The sequence below is a fragment of the Raphanus sativus genome, chromosome 5 (assembly GCF_000801105.2).
Source record: "Raphanus sativus cultivar WK10039 chromosome 5, ASM80110v3, whole genome shotgun sequence".
Lineage (NCBI taxonomy): Eukaryota > Viridiplantae > Streptophyta > Magnoliopsida > Brassicales > Brassicaceae > Raphanus > Raphanus sativus.
The window spans coordinates 10255878-10271199 of NC_079515.1; the positions used below are offsets into that span (position 1 = coordinate 10255878).

Consider the following 15322-nt stretch of genomic DNA (forward strand, 5'->3'; position numbering starts at 1 on the left):
AATTGAAATTACAAATAAGGTTTTTTTAAAAAAAATCAATACATTAAAAATTTCAAAAAAAATCTAAAATAATTCAGAAAAGCAACGAATTAAATTTAATGATTAAAAAACTTGAAACATATTTTTAAATAAATTAACGTATGTAATATAAAATAAAAATGGTATTTATCACACTATAGATTTTAGTATGAATAATGTATTTAAGATAAAATAGACAAATGATAATTAAGATACAATAAACAAATGATATTATCACAAATTTTTTTCTAAAATATGATAATAATTAAATGAAAAACATTTGTAGTGTGATAAATATCATTTTTCTATTTTATCTCAAATATATTAATTTATAAAAAAAAATATGATTAATGTATTTAAGATAAAAAAAACTCAAATGATCTTAGATACATTAATTTTTATAAAAAAGTTTAATGTTTTGATTTTTTTTAAGTATTTAGAATTTCAATTTTAATTTTAATTTTCAGAATTTTCTTGAATTTTAAAGATTTTTTGGAATTAAAAAAAAAAGAATTTAGATTTTTCGAGATTTGTTTGATACTCAATAAAAGAAAACATGTTATGGATATTCTTAAAAGTGACAGTAGTCTAGTGGCAAGGAACCTCGTCATTTGGCCATGAATTCTCAGGTTCGATCCACGCGAACAACATATTTTTGATAATAAAAATAGGTAAAACGACGTCGTTTCATTCCATCTCAAAACGACGTCATTTTACTTAACGATCTTATTTAACGTTGATTAACCACCGTCTTAACTGTTAGTTAACAGTGTCTTAATCTGGTCGGTCAATCAAAGTTTCTTAATAAACTGATAAAAATCAACAAAAATTCATGCTTTTTTGGCCAGTCTCAAGTCCATATTTCTTTTGGTCATTCTTGCCATGTTCAGTGTTTTTTTGGCCGAATTTCCGTTTCATTTCGGTTATTAACATATACTGTACCGGTTCTTGGAATTTAGCTTACCAAACCAATCAACGCTTTATAGGAACGCAAACCTTATTATTATTATGTGGTCTTAAATCCTCAGTGTTAGATTCTTTTGTTCACACGCCTCAATTTGAATAATTTTCTCCATTGTCAACCAAACAAGTCTCAGTTTTTTTTGTTCTTCTTTCAATTTAGCTGACTAAATTATCAAAATTCGCCGAATATTCAAATTGAAATGACGAATTTTGCATACTTCGTACAGATGTATTTTGAATGCTATTTTCATATAATTCTATGATAGTACGATTTAGTACTCATTGGTTGGTTCAACAGGAACAAAACCGAACAGAACCGGTTTAGTAAAACGTAAACCGACGCGTGGTATTGGGAAAAGGTGATTGGGTGAGAAGCCTAACTTGCTGTCTCTCGGCTGTGTCACTACTAGGTGGGCATTAAAGAAAAAAAAACACTTGTTTCCTCATATTCTCTCTTTAAGAAAAAAACTTAATCTTTTCTTCTTCTTTCTATCATCTCCACAAACTCCAGCATCTCTCTCTCAAGAATTAGGAGCCATGAATGGTGAAGAAAGCTTCGTTAAAGATTGCTCTGAGTTCGTTGAAGTTGACCCGTCAGGAAGATATGGAAGAGTACGATTCTTCTGTACTTAAACGTTCATACTTCCTTATAATCGATTTGATTTATTTTTTTTTCCTTTTTTTTTTGGTTTTGGACAGTACGAGGAAGTACTTGGCAAGGGAGCTTCGAAGACAGTGTAATCGCATTCATCTTCTCTCTTTGTCTTTCTTTCGAACAACCTTTATTTTTTGTTTGGTCGGGAACGAACGTTCTCTCGTAACGTCACAACTTTATTTTATTTATTATTTAATTAATGATTATTTAATACAATCCAAAAAATTCTACATTCTTTGCAGATACAGAGCGTTTGATGAGTATGAAGGGATAGAAGTGGCATGGAACCAAGTAAAGCTTCGGAATTTCACTAGGAATCCTGAGGAGTTAGAGAAATTCTTCAGAGAGATTCATCTGCTCAAGACCCTGAATCATCAGAACATCATGAGATTCTACACTTCTTGGGTTGATACTGACAATTTATCAATCAATTTTGTCACAGAACTCTTCACCTCCGGCACTCTCAGACAGTAAGCAACTTGGCGTCTTTGTTATCTCTTTGTCCAAAATCTGAAAAGTCACTTATATGTCTTTGTGACTTTTTTTTTTGGTAGGTATAGGTTGAGACATAGAAGAGTGAATATTAAAGCGGTGAAGCAATGGTGTAAGCAGATTCTTAAAGGGCTTCTTTATCTCCATAGCTGTTCTCCACCAATCATCCATAGAGATCTCAAATGTGACAACATCTTCATCAATGGAAACCAAGGAGAAGTCAAGATTGGTGACCTTGGACTCGCTGCTATTCTTCGTAAATCACATGCTGTTCGCTGCGTTGGTAACTTTCACCTTCATTTTGGCTTTTAGTAATAAATAATAATGTCTTTGAAACATTAACTGGACCGGACCTACATACTTATGTTTTTCAAAGGAACCCCTGAGTTCATGGCACCAGAAGTTTATGATGAGGAGTACAATGAGCTGGTTGATGTATATGCTTTTGGAATGTGTGTGTTAGAGATGGTCACTTTCGATTACCCTTACAGTGAATGCACTCACCCTGCGCAGATCTACAAGAAAGTTACTTCGGTAAAAATGATATTTTTTTAATGTTTTATTATTTTGTCATGTCTTGTTTTTTTAACGTTCTTTATTACTCTCAGGGGAAGAAGCCTGAAGCTTTCTACTTAGTGAAGGACCCTGAGGTTCGTGAGTTCGTTGAGAAGTGTTTAGCCACCGTAACGTCTAGGCTCACTGCTTTTGAGCTTCTGCAAGACCCTTTCTTACAAGATGATGTTATGAGACCCATTGATTACTACAATGGTTATGATGAAACTGGTGTGTTTCTTAGACAACCTCTGATAGATCCTCCTCTTTACAATGATGATCAGATATGTGAGATCAATCTTTTCGCGCAAGACGACGACGAGGAAGACTCTGACCATGTCGATATTTCGATTAAAGGGAAGAGAAACGGTAGTGATGGGATCTTCTTGAGGCTCAGAATCTCTGATGCAGAAGGTAATAAAGTTTCAAACTTTTTTAGATACGGGCATGTTTATTTGGGGTTCTTAGGATGAGGTTCTTAGCAATATAAGAAACGGTCTCTTAACTTTTAACTAAAAAAAAGCTAAGAACCGTCTCTTAAATATTTACATACTTAAAATAATAGAACCTAAAGCTTAATGTGTGTTACAGGGCGTATAAGGAACATATACTTCCCGTTTGAGACAGCTTTAGACACAGCGTGGAGTGTAGCAGAAGAGATGGTGTCTGAACTGGACATAACGAATCAAGATGTTGCGAAAATCGCGGAGATGATAGATGCAGAGATTGCTGCGTTGGTTCCTGACTGGAAGATTGATGATGATCACAACGTTGCCGAGAGTGAATCAAATGGAGGATTCTGTGGGAACTGTGCTACGAATGGGTATATACAAGAGACAGTCTCATCAAACAGTGAACTCTCCGGAGAGAAATCTCACCAGCATCATCATCAGTTTGATGAGAGAAGCTGTTCTTCGGTACACGGTAGGTTCGAGGAGATAAGTTACCAAGTGGAAGGACAAGAAGAGCACGGAGATGGTGGTGATGTTGTTGTTGTGTCCGGAGAACACAACAGGATTCATTACGCGGATATTTGGGGTTTGAGAGAATCGCGTTCTGATGATGGAGAAGAAGAACAGGGTCCGTCCGTGAGTTTGAGTTTGAGTTTGAGTTTGAGTACGAGGAAGAAAGTGAGAGGTGAGTGGTGGTCGGAGAATGAGATAAGGAGAGAGTTGAGATGGCTTAAGGCGAGGCATAAGATTCAGCTTGATCATCAAAGGGTATGCTGTGAGAAACCGACGGAGTCAGCTTCACCGCCTCTTCTTTATAGGGCGATCTCGCTTCCTGTCGATGCCACCGTGGATATATGAGATTTGTAAACTCTAGTTTTATGAGAACATCTAATCAAATGGCTTTATATACATCTAAACTATTAAAACTGAAGTATATCTAGTACTTGAACCAAATTTTTCCTAAATAATTATAGCTTATGCCACTGCATTTAAAATAAACTAGGTGGCCGGCCCGCACCCTGTGCGGGCATTGTACAGATTCAAATTATACGGGTAGAGCTGGGTCTACAGATCGACCCACTCCGTCCGTCCCGCCAACCCGCGGGTCACCTAGTTTTTTGACTCATAATTTCGATCTGCATGATACGCAATGAAAGATTCAAAATACATGCACCCGCTCCGCCCAAATTTACAGGTAATTCGCGGGACCCGCGGGTTAAATATTACGGAATATCTTGTATCTATTTAAGAGAGAGAAAGAGAGAGAGAGATAGAGATTTAGTGTTTAACCCGCGGGTTTCTCTCTCTCTCTCTCTCTCTCTCTCATCGTAAACCTTTTTTTTTGAAAAATATAAAAATGTAAACATTCTTTTAATTCACCGATTATTTTTTTAACTACCACAATTTTGATTTATATAGGAATGTTTCCTAGTTTAATATTTTATCATGAATTTTTCTTGGTTGAATTACCAACTAATCATAGTTTGCCAAATAATGTACAACATTTTTTAAAGATAATAAATAAAATAATAATAATTTGTGTTAAGTTTTTAAAATAAATGAAAATATTATTAGCTGCCAAAAGATTAATTTTTTTAACAATTTTAAAACCGTCACAAAAGAGTAAATCATAAACAGTAAACATTATACCCTAAACCCTTGGACAAATCTTAAACCCTTGGGTAAAAATCCAAACACTAAACTCTAAAATCTTGGATATACCCTAAACCTTTGGATAAATCATAAACACTAAACTGTAAACCCTTGGGTATACCCAAAACACTAAATATCTCTCTCTCTCTCTCTCTCTCTCTCTCTCTCTCTCTCTCTCTCTCTCTCTCTCTCTCTCTCTCTCTCTCTCTCTCTCTCTCTCTCTCTCTCTCTCTCTCTCTCTCTCTCTTTCTCTCTCTCTGATTACTATGTAAACTAAAAATTAAAAAAAAAGAACAAATGATTTATAGCTAAAACAATCATATTTATTTATTTTTACAACTAACATTTCAAATTTTAAGAATATGGTAAAATAAAAATAGTATATGAGAGTCAAAATTATATATTTTCACATTTTTTCTTAGAAAAATAATAAACCAATTAAATAGTAATAGTTGAACACTAACTATAAAATATTAAATTTTAGCTAGTAATAATTAAAAACACTTAATTATATGTTAATTTTTAAAAACCGGGTTTTAAAATTAAACCGGGTCACCGGTTTTACCGGGTTTCAGCCGGTTTTACTGGTTTTTATCAAATCCGGGTTTTAAACCGAACCAGACTCGGCTTCTTCAGCGAGTCACGGTCGGACCGGTTCGACCGGCCGGTCCAATCCGGTTTTCGAAACACTGGTTTTAATAACTTACCTTATATTAAGCACGGATTGCTTTGGCAAGTTGATATCATATTTACTGCAGATCAATTTATGATAATATAATAGGTATCTTAATGTTCTAAGATCACCTTTTCTAGAAATCAAACAGATAAATGTTGTAATAACATGTCAAACAGATGAATGTTGTAATTCTTGGGTGAATTACCAACTAATCATAGTTTGCCAATTAATGTACATCTTCTTTTAAAGATAATAAATAAAATAATAATAATTTGTGTTAAGTTTTTAAAATAAATAAAAAATATTAGTAGCTGCGAAAAGAAGAATTTTTTTTAACAATTTTAAAATCGTCACAAAAAAGTAAATCATAAACATTAAACACTATACCCTAAACCCTTGGACAAAACTTAAACCCTTGGGAAAAAACCAAAAACACTAAACCCTAAATTCTTGGATATACCCTAAACCCTTGGATAAATCCTAAACACTAAACTGTAAATCCTTGGGTATACCCAAAACACTAAATCTCCCTCTCTCTCTCCCCCTCATCGTAAACCTTTTTTTTGAAAAATACAAAAATGTAAACATTCTTTTAACAGTAATTTGAATCCCAAGAGTATTTACTTCACGATTTTAAATGTAATTTACCATGTTTGTAAATTGTTAATTTTTTATTAATAACTTACCTTATTTTCAATGTGGATTATTTGCGCAACTTGGTATCATATTTATTACTGTGTTTAAATATGATTGCACGACAAGTTAGTATCAAATAATATATTCATACAATTTATTACATTTTTTTATTGCTACATAGATGTTTTGAATTTAATGCGTTAACATAGATCATTCTTATTTATTACTAATCAATCTTGTGAATTAAATATGACGAATATATGTTACGTGATGTTGTAATCATCATTAATTGGGATCTGCGCAAGGCGCGGGGTGAAATTGTTAAAAAGATTTCTAAATTATTATAGATTTTTCATAAATTTTTATCTAACATTATATAGAAATTCGGCATAGACATTTTATATGACCCAAACATCTGAAGTGGGACCAACCTAAAATCGAACCAAAAATTTATAAATACTTAATTAGATATAAAATTGCTCTAGCCAGATGACAAAAAAACGATCTACCAAAAAAAACGGTATGAATAGACCAGGACCCAAACATAACTCTTCTCGAATAGATTCCCACCCATAAGAATCGATTCATACTCGATCTTAAAACATGAAATATCTAGAAATATTATTTTATATATTTAGTTTATATTTTAATGATATTTATAGTAAATTGAAATTTTAAATGTAAAAGTTAGAGTTTAAAAGGTTTAGTTTTAACTATTAAAAATTTATTTTTGTTACTTTGCAGATTTTTTTGGATCCTTAATACCCAAACCCGACATGAACCTACTATAGATCCGAAATCACATATATTTTACATATATCTTAATTATAGATCCGAACCTACCCAAATTCGAGAAAAAACAATTCAAAATCGAACCAAAAAAAAATTCCTAAGTACTTGATTGGATCCAAATACCTAAGACACAAAAGACTAAGACCCAAGAAAACCAATCAAAAAACGAATCTTAAGACCCGAACGTGTAGACATAATATAAGTTATACCATATGTCATGTTTAATTAAGCCTACATTAAGCTTAGAAATACTCGTAGTATAAAGCAATTCTTTTGAATTAAACTATTTAGAACTATAAAAAGACATGGACCCCAAAATTTGGTAACAGCAGTAACTATAACCTTAGAAAATTAAGTTTTTAAAAGATGGAATCAGTATATGTTTAGTCTTTTCAAATTTGATCCTGCCTTGGTATCGGTAGGATCAGATCCTATCAGAGTTACATTTATAATTTTGGCAACAACTACTGCCTTACAGATATGGAGGGAAAAAAAAGAGAACTCAAATTATCCCAACAGCTACTGCATGTATGTATTTTTATTTACAAATTACATCCAACAAAAGTTCCAGTAAGTTAAAGATCAGTTTAATCCTTCCACCCATGTATATAATAATAATAGATTCTACTCCCTCTTGACCAAAAAAAAAAGATTCTACTCCTTCTTGCCGCTGTGTGTAGTTTACCCAAAAGAAAATTTCCTCAATGCATCCATCAACTAATGAAGATTATTTCCAGCCAACGCAGTTGCTTCCAAACCTGAAATTGGAAATCAAACTTCTTGCACTTTATAAGCAGGTTAGTATCGAAACTTTGAAGAACCTGTGTAAATGTTTGTACTTGTAGCAGTTTAGATCGTTTTGTTGAAACTTAAGCATAGAGTAAGATAATATATAACATATGAGTTGAAAATAAAATAAAAATACGGAAAATTATAAAATATTAAAGAAACAAAATAGTTACTTATAAAGTCATCTTGGTGTTCCTTCTTCACGGTACCATGGATCATTATCTCCCTAAAATATAAAGTAAAAACATTGTAAGAAAACATATATAAGCGACTTTGATATATTAATAGGAAGACTAAACATGCATAGACTGAAAATAGAGTCTTACTTTTGATCAACTATATATCACCATTTAAATTGTCCTCCTATAACACCAGAGTACTGCTTCCACAGACGTCTGTATATAAACAAAATGTTATCTCAGGTTGTTATTTTACGTGCATATACACGCAACTAAGCTAATCGTCACATATTTTAGAATCGCTTTCACTCTAAATTTTTAATATTGACTTATATGGCTTCAACTCGTTAAAAAAATCTAAAACCGGCCATTTCAATCCTTAGAAAGGGGATAATAAAATAAGAGTTAAAGCGAATACAGAAGAGATGTTATGGATTTGAAGCATTCCCGTCTCCGTATTTATAGTAAAACGAATGAATGCGATATTAATGCAATAAGTCAATATATTTAATTGTATACAAACTAATTGACAATCCACATTGAATAAGTTGATTATATTAGGAAAGTTTTGGACGCTAATAAATGGCTTATTGACTACATTAGGACAATGTTCGAATTACATATCAACGATTGCCTTTATTACTGCCAATAAAAATATACCGTAATTACAATATAAGATATTTGCATATCAAGGATTGCTTTGTACGATGCAATTTCATATAACTTCCCGTAAATTCTGGTGATAAATCAATGCATTGACAACCTAATTGGAGTTAAAAAAAAGTTTTGATCGGACATTTACTCTGAATAAAAGCAATCATACGATGCAAAATTGTCCCTTCTTTTTTGTTTAATGGTGAAGAGAAAGAGTAAGACTAACGTTTTAAGTCCATGAGGGTAAAGCTATTTGATGGAGCTTTGAACAGTGGCCGCTCTTTGCTGGCATAAGCTTCTGAAGCTTCACTGTCTTCCTTTTCAGCAAATGGCATTCGTCCTTCTATCATCTAAAAAAGTTCCAACATTCAAAAGGAATCAACAACATGAACAAAGAAACAGCAAAAACCATAAGGAAAAAAAAAGGTTTTAACTTATCTCTTGAACGATCAAAGCAAAGGAGAAAACATCAGCTTTTGTGTCATATTCTTCGCTGCATCGTGGTGAAATCGTTAGAATAGGGCATCTGCATATAAACCAAAAGAAAAGTCAGCTATGATGAAATATGTATATATAAAAATAGAAGAATGGTTGTGTTGCTTCATCGCCACTTTGTACTCTATATATAGTCCTTTGATGGTGAAGAGTATTAACGACGCAAATAATATTACTTGCGAGACTTGCGCAAGTAATTGGTTATAATAAGGTATGTAAATTAAATGACGTTTGATTAAAGGAAACATAATAAATTTGTAAAATTAAAAAAGAATATGCATATTATATGATGCGAGACTTGCGCAAGTAATAATATAAATAAGGTATGTTGATAATAATTAGTTTCCTAATTAGATATAAAACATATTTCCCATTAAGACATTTAATGATTAGTCGACATTTATTAAAATTGTTCTGCAAGCCATGATTAATGGTCGACATTTATTACGATTCTTGCGCAAGAAATTATTAGTGCGATTAACAATTAATGTGACTTTCCAATTTAAAACTCGAGTAGAAAAATAAATCAAAAAGAAAAAATAGAAAAATTCGACCAATAGAATCGCGAGAATTTTCGTGAGAAGAGCTGTGTGAGCGCCACGTGTCCAATGTACTTCTCTTTTAATATATAGGAGGATTAACATGATTTCATTTTTTAACATGATTTCATTTCATTATGACTTACAATGATTTTCATGTCCGGAATTATAATAATTATTATGTTTCATTTTTTACACATATTATGATTTCATTAGATTTCAATAACAATTTTTTTACTATAATAATTAGGATCTCGTGATCGGTAAATAATAACATATTATGGTTTCTTCTAATTTCTTTTCTCATAAATTATAGTTTCTGAGACATTTTAAATTATTTTAAATTACTAATACTCTAATATGATTTTTTAAAATTACCATTACTCTAAACATATTATGGTTTTTTTTAAATTACCAATACTCTAATATATTTGCATTGTCACTTAAATATGTCATTATTAAGTTACCATAATAGTACCTTTGAAATATATATCGATTAGTTAAAAACGTATATAACTATATTAATTACATGGTATGTGTTTTTGGAAAGGTTTGGCCGATGGAAAAAAATAATTCAAAAAGAAATTAAAAAAAAATCGACCAATAAGATTATAAGAATTAATTCGAGAGTGTCTTGTATGATCGCCACGTAAGCAGAAATCACTAAAGTGACTTCTCTTTTTAATGTATAGGGAGATAATTAATTCAAATTATAACTATTACGTTAATTATTTATATTTTGCCGGAAAGTTCAATTACCAGTTACCAAAAATAACTAACTTTCTTAACTATCTTCCTAAAATCAAGCGTAATCAATTAGAAATCTAACTTTCCAAAATAGAATTTCCAATGATTTATGAGTTTTTAAATACAAATCGATTATACTCCCTCTGTACCATTTTAACTGATGTTTAAGGTTTTTACACAATTATTAAGAAAACACAAAATTTTATGCACTTTATCTTGGTTATATAAAAATCACATTAAATAAAACAAGTTTAACCAATAACAAAATAGTACATGATTTTGTAATTGGTCAGAAAATTTGAATGACATTTAATTTTACCTAGAATAGTGAGAACATCACATATTATGGACCAAAATAAAAATCTTAGAACTTCACTTAAAGTGGAACAGAGGGAGTATAAAAATAACTAATCAAACGTCATTCTTTTGAAGTCTAACATTCTAATTTCTAATCTTAATCAATACTATTAAAACATGAACATGACTTATTGATATAGGTGTGGTCAAACTATTTTAATATAATTATTAAAATCTTTTATTAATCATTTAAGAAATATTATAAAAATAAAAATACAAATATAATTAAAACACATATATAAAAATTTAACTTTTTAAAAATGTAAAACAAAAATATATCCGCCCTTTGAAAACGGGTCAGAATCTAGTTATTACTATAAAAAAAAGTACAGCTTCGGTTGTAAACTTTGGACGTATAGCTGAACTGAACCAGAGTCGGATCAAGAGTTTCTGTAGACAGAACGTGGTCCAGCGTTACATTTTTAAATCTTTCGGTTTCATAGTCTGGTTTTGCCTGGACCGGTTACATTGGAGTGGTTAAAATATAACTGAAATTTTGTTGTCCCAGTAAAATGAAGTTTTTATTATTTTATGGATTTGTAAGGGAAAATGAGCATTTAATTCTTTAACTAGCAGTTAATACACCAAAAGTTAGCAAACATAAAAATTAGCAGTTATATTTAACTATCATTTGCACATATTTTTGGCTCTAGTTACAAGTTACAATTGACTGTGCAAAATACTGATTTAAATTTCATTTTGATAATTTAGCAATTATTCTTTTAATTCTTAAATTTACGTAGTCAGTTATAATTTGATTATTCTTCACAGAAAAGTAGTTGAACTATTAATAGAGAATTAAATTTATTAGTATTTTTCGGTTATGTGACTTGCCTACTTTATTAGAGCATGCTTATCGCGGGCTCTAAAGCCCTGGTCCTTATGTTTTTGGGCTAAAAATAAATGAAAAATGGTGAATAAAACTAAGAGACATCGCACAAAGTCCTTGGTTTGGATACAAATTGGGCCGGTCCTTCAGACATGTGTCAGCAGGAGATTGGACATAGCAAATTAGGGCAAAAGCAGTTTGTCTCGATTGACAAACCTATCTTCTTCTCTCCGCTCTCTCTTCTCAACGGCGACTCTCTTGGCGATTGACATTACCATTATCATTACAACATAAATGACGATGCAGATTTAGAAGTTCCGTTCGGGGAATTTTTTACCAACAATCCTATTCCAGAACCAAAAGAGCGGAAAAAACGAATTTTTATCGAGAGAAACCGGGAAGATGGCAACACCATGCTTTGGAATGATTATTTTAGCGAAACTCCTACATACCCGCACAATTTATTCAGGCGACGTTTTCGAATGAACAAGTCTTTGTTCTTGAGTATTGTGCATCGTCTCTCTACAGAAGTAGAGTATTTTCGACCTACACAAGATGCAGTCGGTAGGTCGAGTCTATCTCCCCTCCAAAAATGTACCGCAGCTATTCGTCAATTGGCGTATGGTGGTGGAGCTGATACAGTTGACGAATATGTACGACTTGGTGAAACAACAGCTGCTAAATGTTTGCACCATTTTACCGCCGCAATAATCCACTTGTTTGGCGATCAATACCTCAGACAACCCACACCGGAGGATCTTCAAAGACTACTCCAAATTGGTGAAGAACGTGGATTTCCCGGGATGGTTGGAAGCATCGATTGTATGCATTGGAAGTGGAAGAATTGCCCCAGCACTTGGAAAGGAATGTATTCACGCGGAACCGGAAAACCAACATTAGTGTTGGAGGCGGTTGCTTCATATGACCTCTGGATATGGCACGCTTTTTTTGGAGCTCCAGGTACCATGAACGATCTTAATATTCTTGATCGGTCACCTGTTTTTGATGACATTATTAACGGGATAGCTCCGGAAGTAAACTTCTATGTCAATGGAAGGGAGTACAATTTGGCTTACTATCTGACGGATGGTATTTATCCAAAATGGGCAACTTTTATTCAATCTATCACACTACCACAGGGTCCCAAAAATTCTTTATTTGCTAAAAAACAAGAATCCGTTCGAAAAGATGTTGAGCGTGCCTTTGGAGTCCTGCAAGCTAGGTTTGCCGTTGTTAGAAATCCATCTAATTTATGGGATAAAAAAAAAATTAAAAATATTATGAAAGCTTGTCTCATACTCCATAATATGATTGTCGAAGATGAACGGGATTCGGACACTGTTGAAGAATTTCAAGATGAAGAATTTACATTTACCGTAAAAAAGTCTATAAAACAACCTATTGTGGATGGTCGTCGCGAAGAAGTTAAGGATCCACATATTCATCATCAATTAAAACAAGATTTGATTGAAAATATATGGGAAATGTTTGGACATCTTGAAAATTAGATATGATGTTTTAGTTTTTATGAATTCAATAAAATGTTGGTTTCTTTAATATTTCTTCTTTGTAATTTTTTTCCTTTTTCCAAGTTTCTATTATTTTCCTGTTTTTTATTTTAATGTTTAATATTAATTTTAAATAAATATTTTGAAAAAAAAATAATTCTTAAGATACAACTATAAGTCCTAGCAATAATGTGATCATTTTGATGTGTCTCTACACTTTGTCTCTTAACATCATTATATTATTAAAATACACCTAAGGACTTGGTTTTTGGTCCTTGCAATAAGGATGCTCTAACGAGTTTATCTGGTTCCAGCGAACCGGTTCGGTCCACTAATACCTGAATTGGTGGCTCATGGAGAGCTGAAGCGTCGTCGTTTGGGGGATTCGAACAAGAAAGGCATACAAAGGTGGTCGTCTCTCTCTTGTTCCTTCAGCTGTCGTCTGCGTGCGTCCACCACCATGTTTACTCAATCTTCAGCTGAGCTTGTGCGACCTAACCTCAGGTTTATGGTTCCGCCCTCTCAGAAACCGTCGATTGTTCCCCCTTCACTTCCCCGATTTTTGCGGATGGAGTCTCAATCTCAATCTCAGCCTCGCCAATCTATCTCCTGCGCTTCTTCACCAATCAATAATAACCTTTCCCAGGCAACTCTTTCTTCTTCCTCCTTAATCGAATCAGGTTAGCTTTGGGACTAGTGATATATAGCTAATCTCATTTCATCATTGATTCTCCTGATGATGTTTTTTTTTGTTTTCACTCTAAATCATATTTCTTATGGTGTATCAGCTCGAATAGGAGAAGTGAAGAGAGTGACAAAGGAGACGAATGTATCAGTGAAGATAAACTTGGATGGCACTGGAATTTCAGATAGCTCCACTGGAATCCCTTTCCTTGACCATATGTTAGATGTATGTCTTTTGCTTTGCCTCTCTTCCTTTGGGTTCTGTAATGATTTTTCAATATACCCCCGACAGTTTTAATGAAAAGATCTTGTTTTGTCCTTTTTCTTCACTGCTTCCTTGTGTTAGCAACTTGCTTCACATGGCTTGTTTGATGTGCACGTTAGAGCTACTGGCGATGTTCACATCGATGATCATCACACTAATGAAGATATAGCTCTTGCCATTGGAACTGTAAGTAAAGTTACTGACACTTACTAGTTAGAACCTCCGAGTAATGGTTGTGATGTAATGAAATCTCTGCGTCTTTGTTCTTTTTTTTTTCTTTTCTTTAGGCTTTGTTAAAGGCACTTGGTGAGCGTAAAGGGATTAATCGGTTTGGTGACTTCACTGCTCCTCTAGATGAAGCGCTCATACATGTTTCCCTGGTAGACAATTTTTTTTTATTGCATCTTCTGTGTTTATTCTCTCATTACTGTTTATAATGAAATCAAAAACTTCTTGCAGGACTTGTCTGGTAGACCATATCTTGGTTACAATTTGGAGATTCCAACTCGGAGAGTTGGAAACTATGACACTCAGGTTCTTCTATCCTTCTCTTTTTACTTACTTATGTTTGATGTTTTTGTTATAAATTTTGTAAACCTTTCTATATTTGTAGTTGGTGGAGCACTTTTTCCAGTCTTTGGTGAATACTTCCGGTATGACACTTCACATCCGTCAGGTACTGTGTTCCAATGGCAAACGATTTCATGAAAATTTTCTTCTGTAATCTGCTTTGGCAACTTTTTTTCAAGACAGTATTTAATAGAAGTTTTTGTTACAACAGCTTGCTGGCGAAAACTCTCATCACATAATAGAGGCCACCTTTAAAGCCTTTGCCAGGGCTCTAAGACAAGCAACGGAGAATGATCCTCGCCGTGGTGGGACCATACCAAGGTTTGACTTATCATTATATTACACACACTTAGGATAATAGGATAAATATCGTAGAGTATGCAAGATTTATCGCGTCATATCTCGGTTTAAGAGCATATACTCTTTGTGATCCTGAGGAATTGGGATATTTGTTGTCTTGATGAGAGAGTTGAGAGGTTATTGTTAGAAAACGTGTTGGAGGGTTATTTGCTTTTGTGGAATTTTGCAGTTCAAAAGGAGTCTTGTCAAGGTCCTGAGAGCTAAGTAATCAGAAGAAAAGCTCCCAGATTCACTCTTTATCATCGAGTTCATCATCAGTTAGAAAGTGAATGAGGTGAAGATCACACACTTTAGAAGATGATGCCTTCATCTTTATAATTAATCTGTTGATCAAAGAGTGTTTTGTTTCTCTGCATTTTGGAAAAATGTCTTACCATTGCTGTATCAAACTCAAACTGCAACTTCAAAGGACTGAACAATTTGCTAGAATATCTTGAAACGACTGCCTTTTGAGTCT

At 33.0% G+C, this 15322-nt stretch overlaps 3 protein-coding genes and 1 long non-coding RNA gene across 5 annotated transcripts; 3 read left to right on the forward strand and 1 right to left on the reverse strand.

The window, feature by feature from the left end:
• The first annotated feature begins 1405 nt into the window (after positions 1-1405).
• On the forward strand, positions 1406-4100 carry LOC108857349 (serine/threonine-protein kinase WNK2). Its single transcript, XM_018631328.2, has 7 exons — positions 1406-1593; positions 1681-1718; positions 1879-2106; positions 2191-2411; positions 2505-2662; positions 2737-3094; positions 3272-4100. Exons 1-7 carry the CDS (start codon positions 1519-1521, stop codon positions 3988-3990), a joined length of 1797 nt encoding a protein of 598 aa, XP_018486830.2. The 5' UTR covers positions 1406-1518; the 3' UTR covers positions 3991-4100.
• A 3369-nt stretch (positions 4101-7469) lies between these two features.
• Positions 7470-9279, reverse strand: LOC130512335 (uncharacterized). 2 transcript variants are annotated; one of them, XR_008945842.1, is made up of 5 exons: positions 8946-9279; positions 8738-8861; positions 8005-8073; positions 7852-7904; positions 7470-7647 (listed from the first exon to the last, which is right to left on the reverse strand). It is a non-coding gene; the product is annotated as an uncharacterized LOC130512335 (long non-coding RNA). The 2 variants fall into 2 exon arrangements; XR_008945841.1 differs by lacking the exon at positions 8946-9279 and having other exon boundaries at positions 8738-8931.
• A 2681-nt stretch (positions 9280-11960) lies between these two features.
• On the forward strand, positions 11961-12858 carry LOC108822218 (uncharacterized). Its single transcript, XM_056985642.1, has 2 exons — positions 11961-12710; positions 12799-12858. The coding sequence occupies exons 1-2, from the start codon at positions 11961-11963 to the stop codon at positions 12856-12858; spliced, it is 810 nt and encodes a 269-aa protein (XP_056841622.1).
• A 490-nt stretch (positions 12859-13348) lies between these two features.
• Positions 13349-15322, forward strand: LOC108857602 (imidazoleglycerol-phosphate dehydratase 1, chloroplastic). Its single transcript, XM_018631605.2, has 8 exons — positions 13349-13666; positions 13775-13896; positions 14017-14121; positions 14223-14315; positions 14395-14469; positions 14549-14611; positions 14717-14826; positions 15035-15322. The coding sequence occupies exons 1-8, from the start codon at positions 13447-13449 to the stop codon at positions 15060-15062; spliced, it is 816 nt and encodes a 271-aa protein (XP_018487107.2). The 5' UTR covers positions 13349-13446; the 3' UTR covers positions 15063-15322.

Coding starts and splice junctions, on each gene's coding strand:
- LOC108857349 (XM_018631328.2), top strand. CDS start 1,519: ATGAATGGTGAAGAAAGCTTCGTTAAAGATTGCTCTGAGTTCGTTGAA. Junction 1,594..1,680: donor CGTCAGGAAGATATGGAAGA/GTACGATTCTTC, acceptor GGTTTTGGACAG/TACGAGGAAGTACTTGGCAA. Junction 2,107..2,190: donor ACCTCCGGCACTCTCAGACA/GTAAGCAACTTG, acceptor TTTTTTTGGTAG/GTATAGGTTGAGACATAGAA.
- LOC108857602 (XM_018631605.2), top strand. CDS start 13,447: ATGTTTACTCAATCTTCAGCTGAGCTTGTGCGACCTAACCTCAGGTTT. Junction 13,667..13,774: donor TTCCTCCTTAATCGAATCAG/GTTAGCTTTGGG, acceptor ATGGTGTATCAG/CTCGAATAGGAGAAGTGAAG. Junction 14,612..14,716: donor TGACACTTCACATCCGTCAG/GTACTGTGTTCC, acceptor TTGTTACAACAG/CTTGCTGGCGAAAACTCTCA.
- LOC108822218 (XM_056985642.1), top strand. CDS start 11,961: ATGAACAAGTCTTTGTTCTTGAGTATTGTGCATCGTCTCTCTACAGAA. Junction 12,711..12,798: donor TGCAAGCTAGGTTTGCCGTT/GTTAGAAATCCA, acceptor TGATTGTCGAAG/ATGAACGGGATTCGGACACT.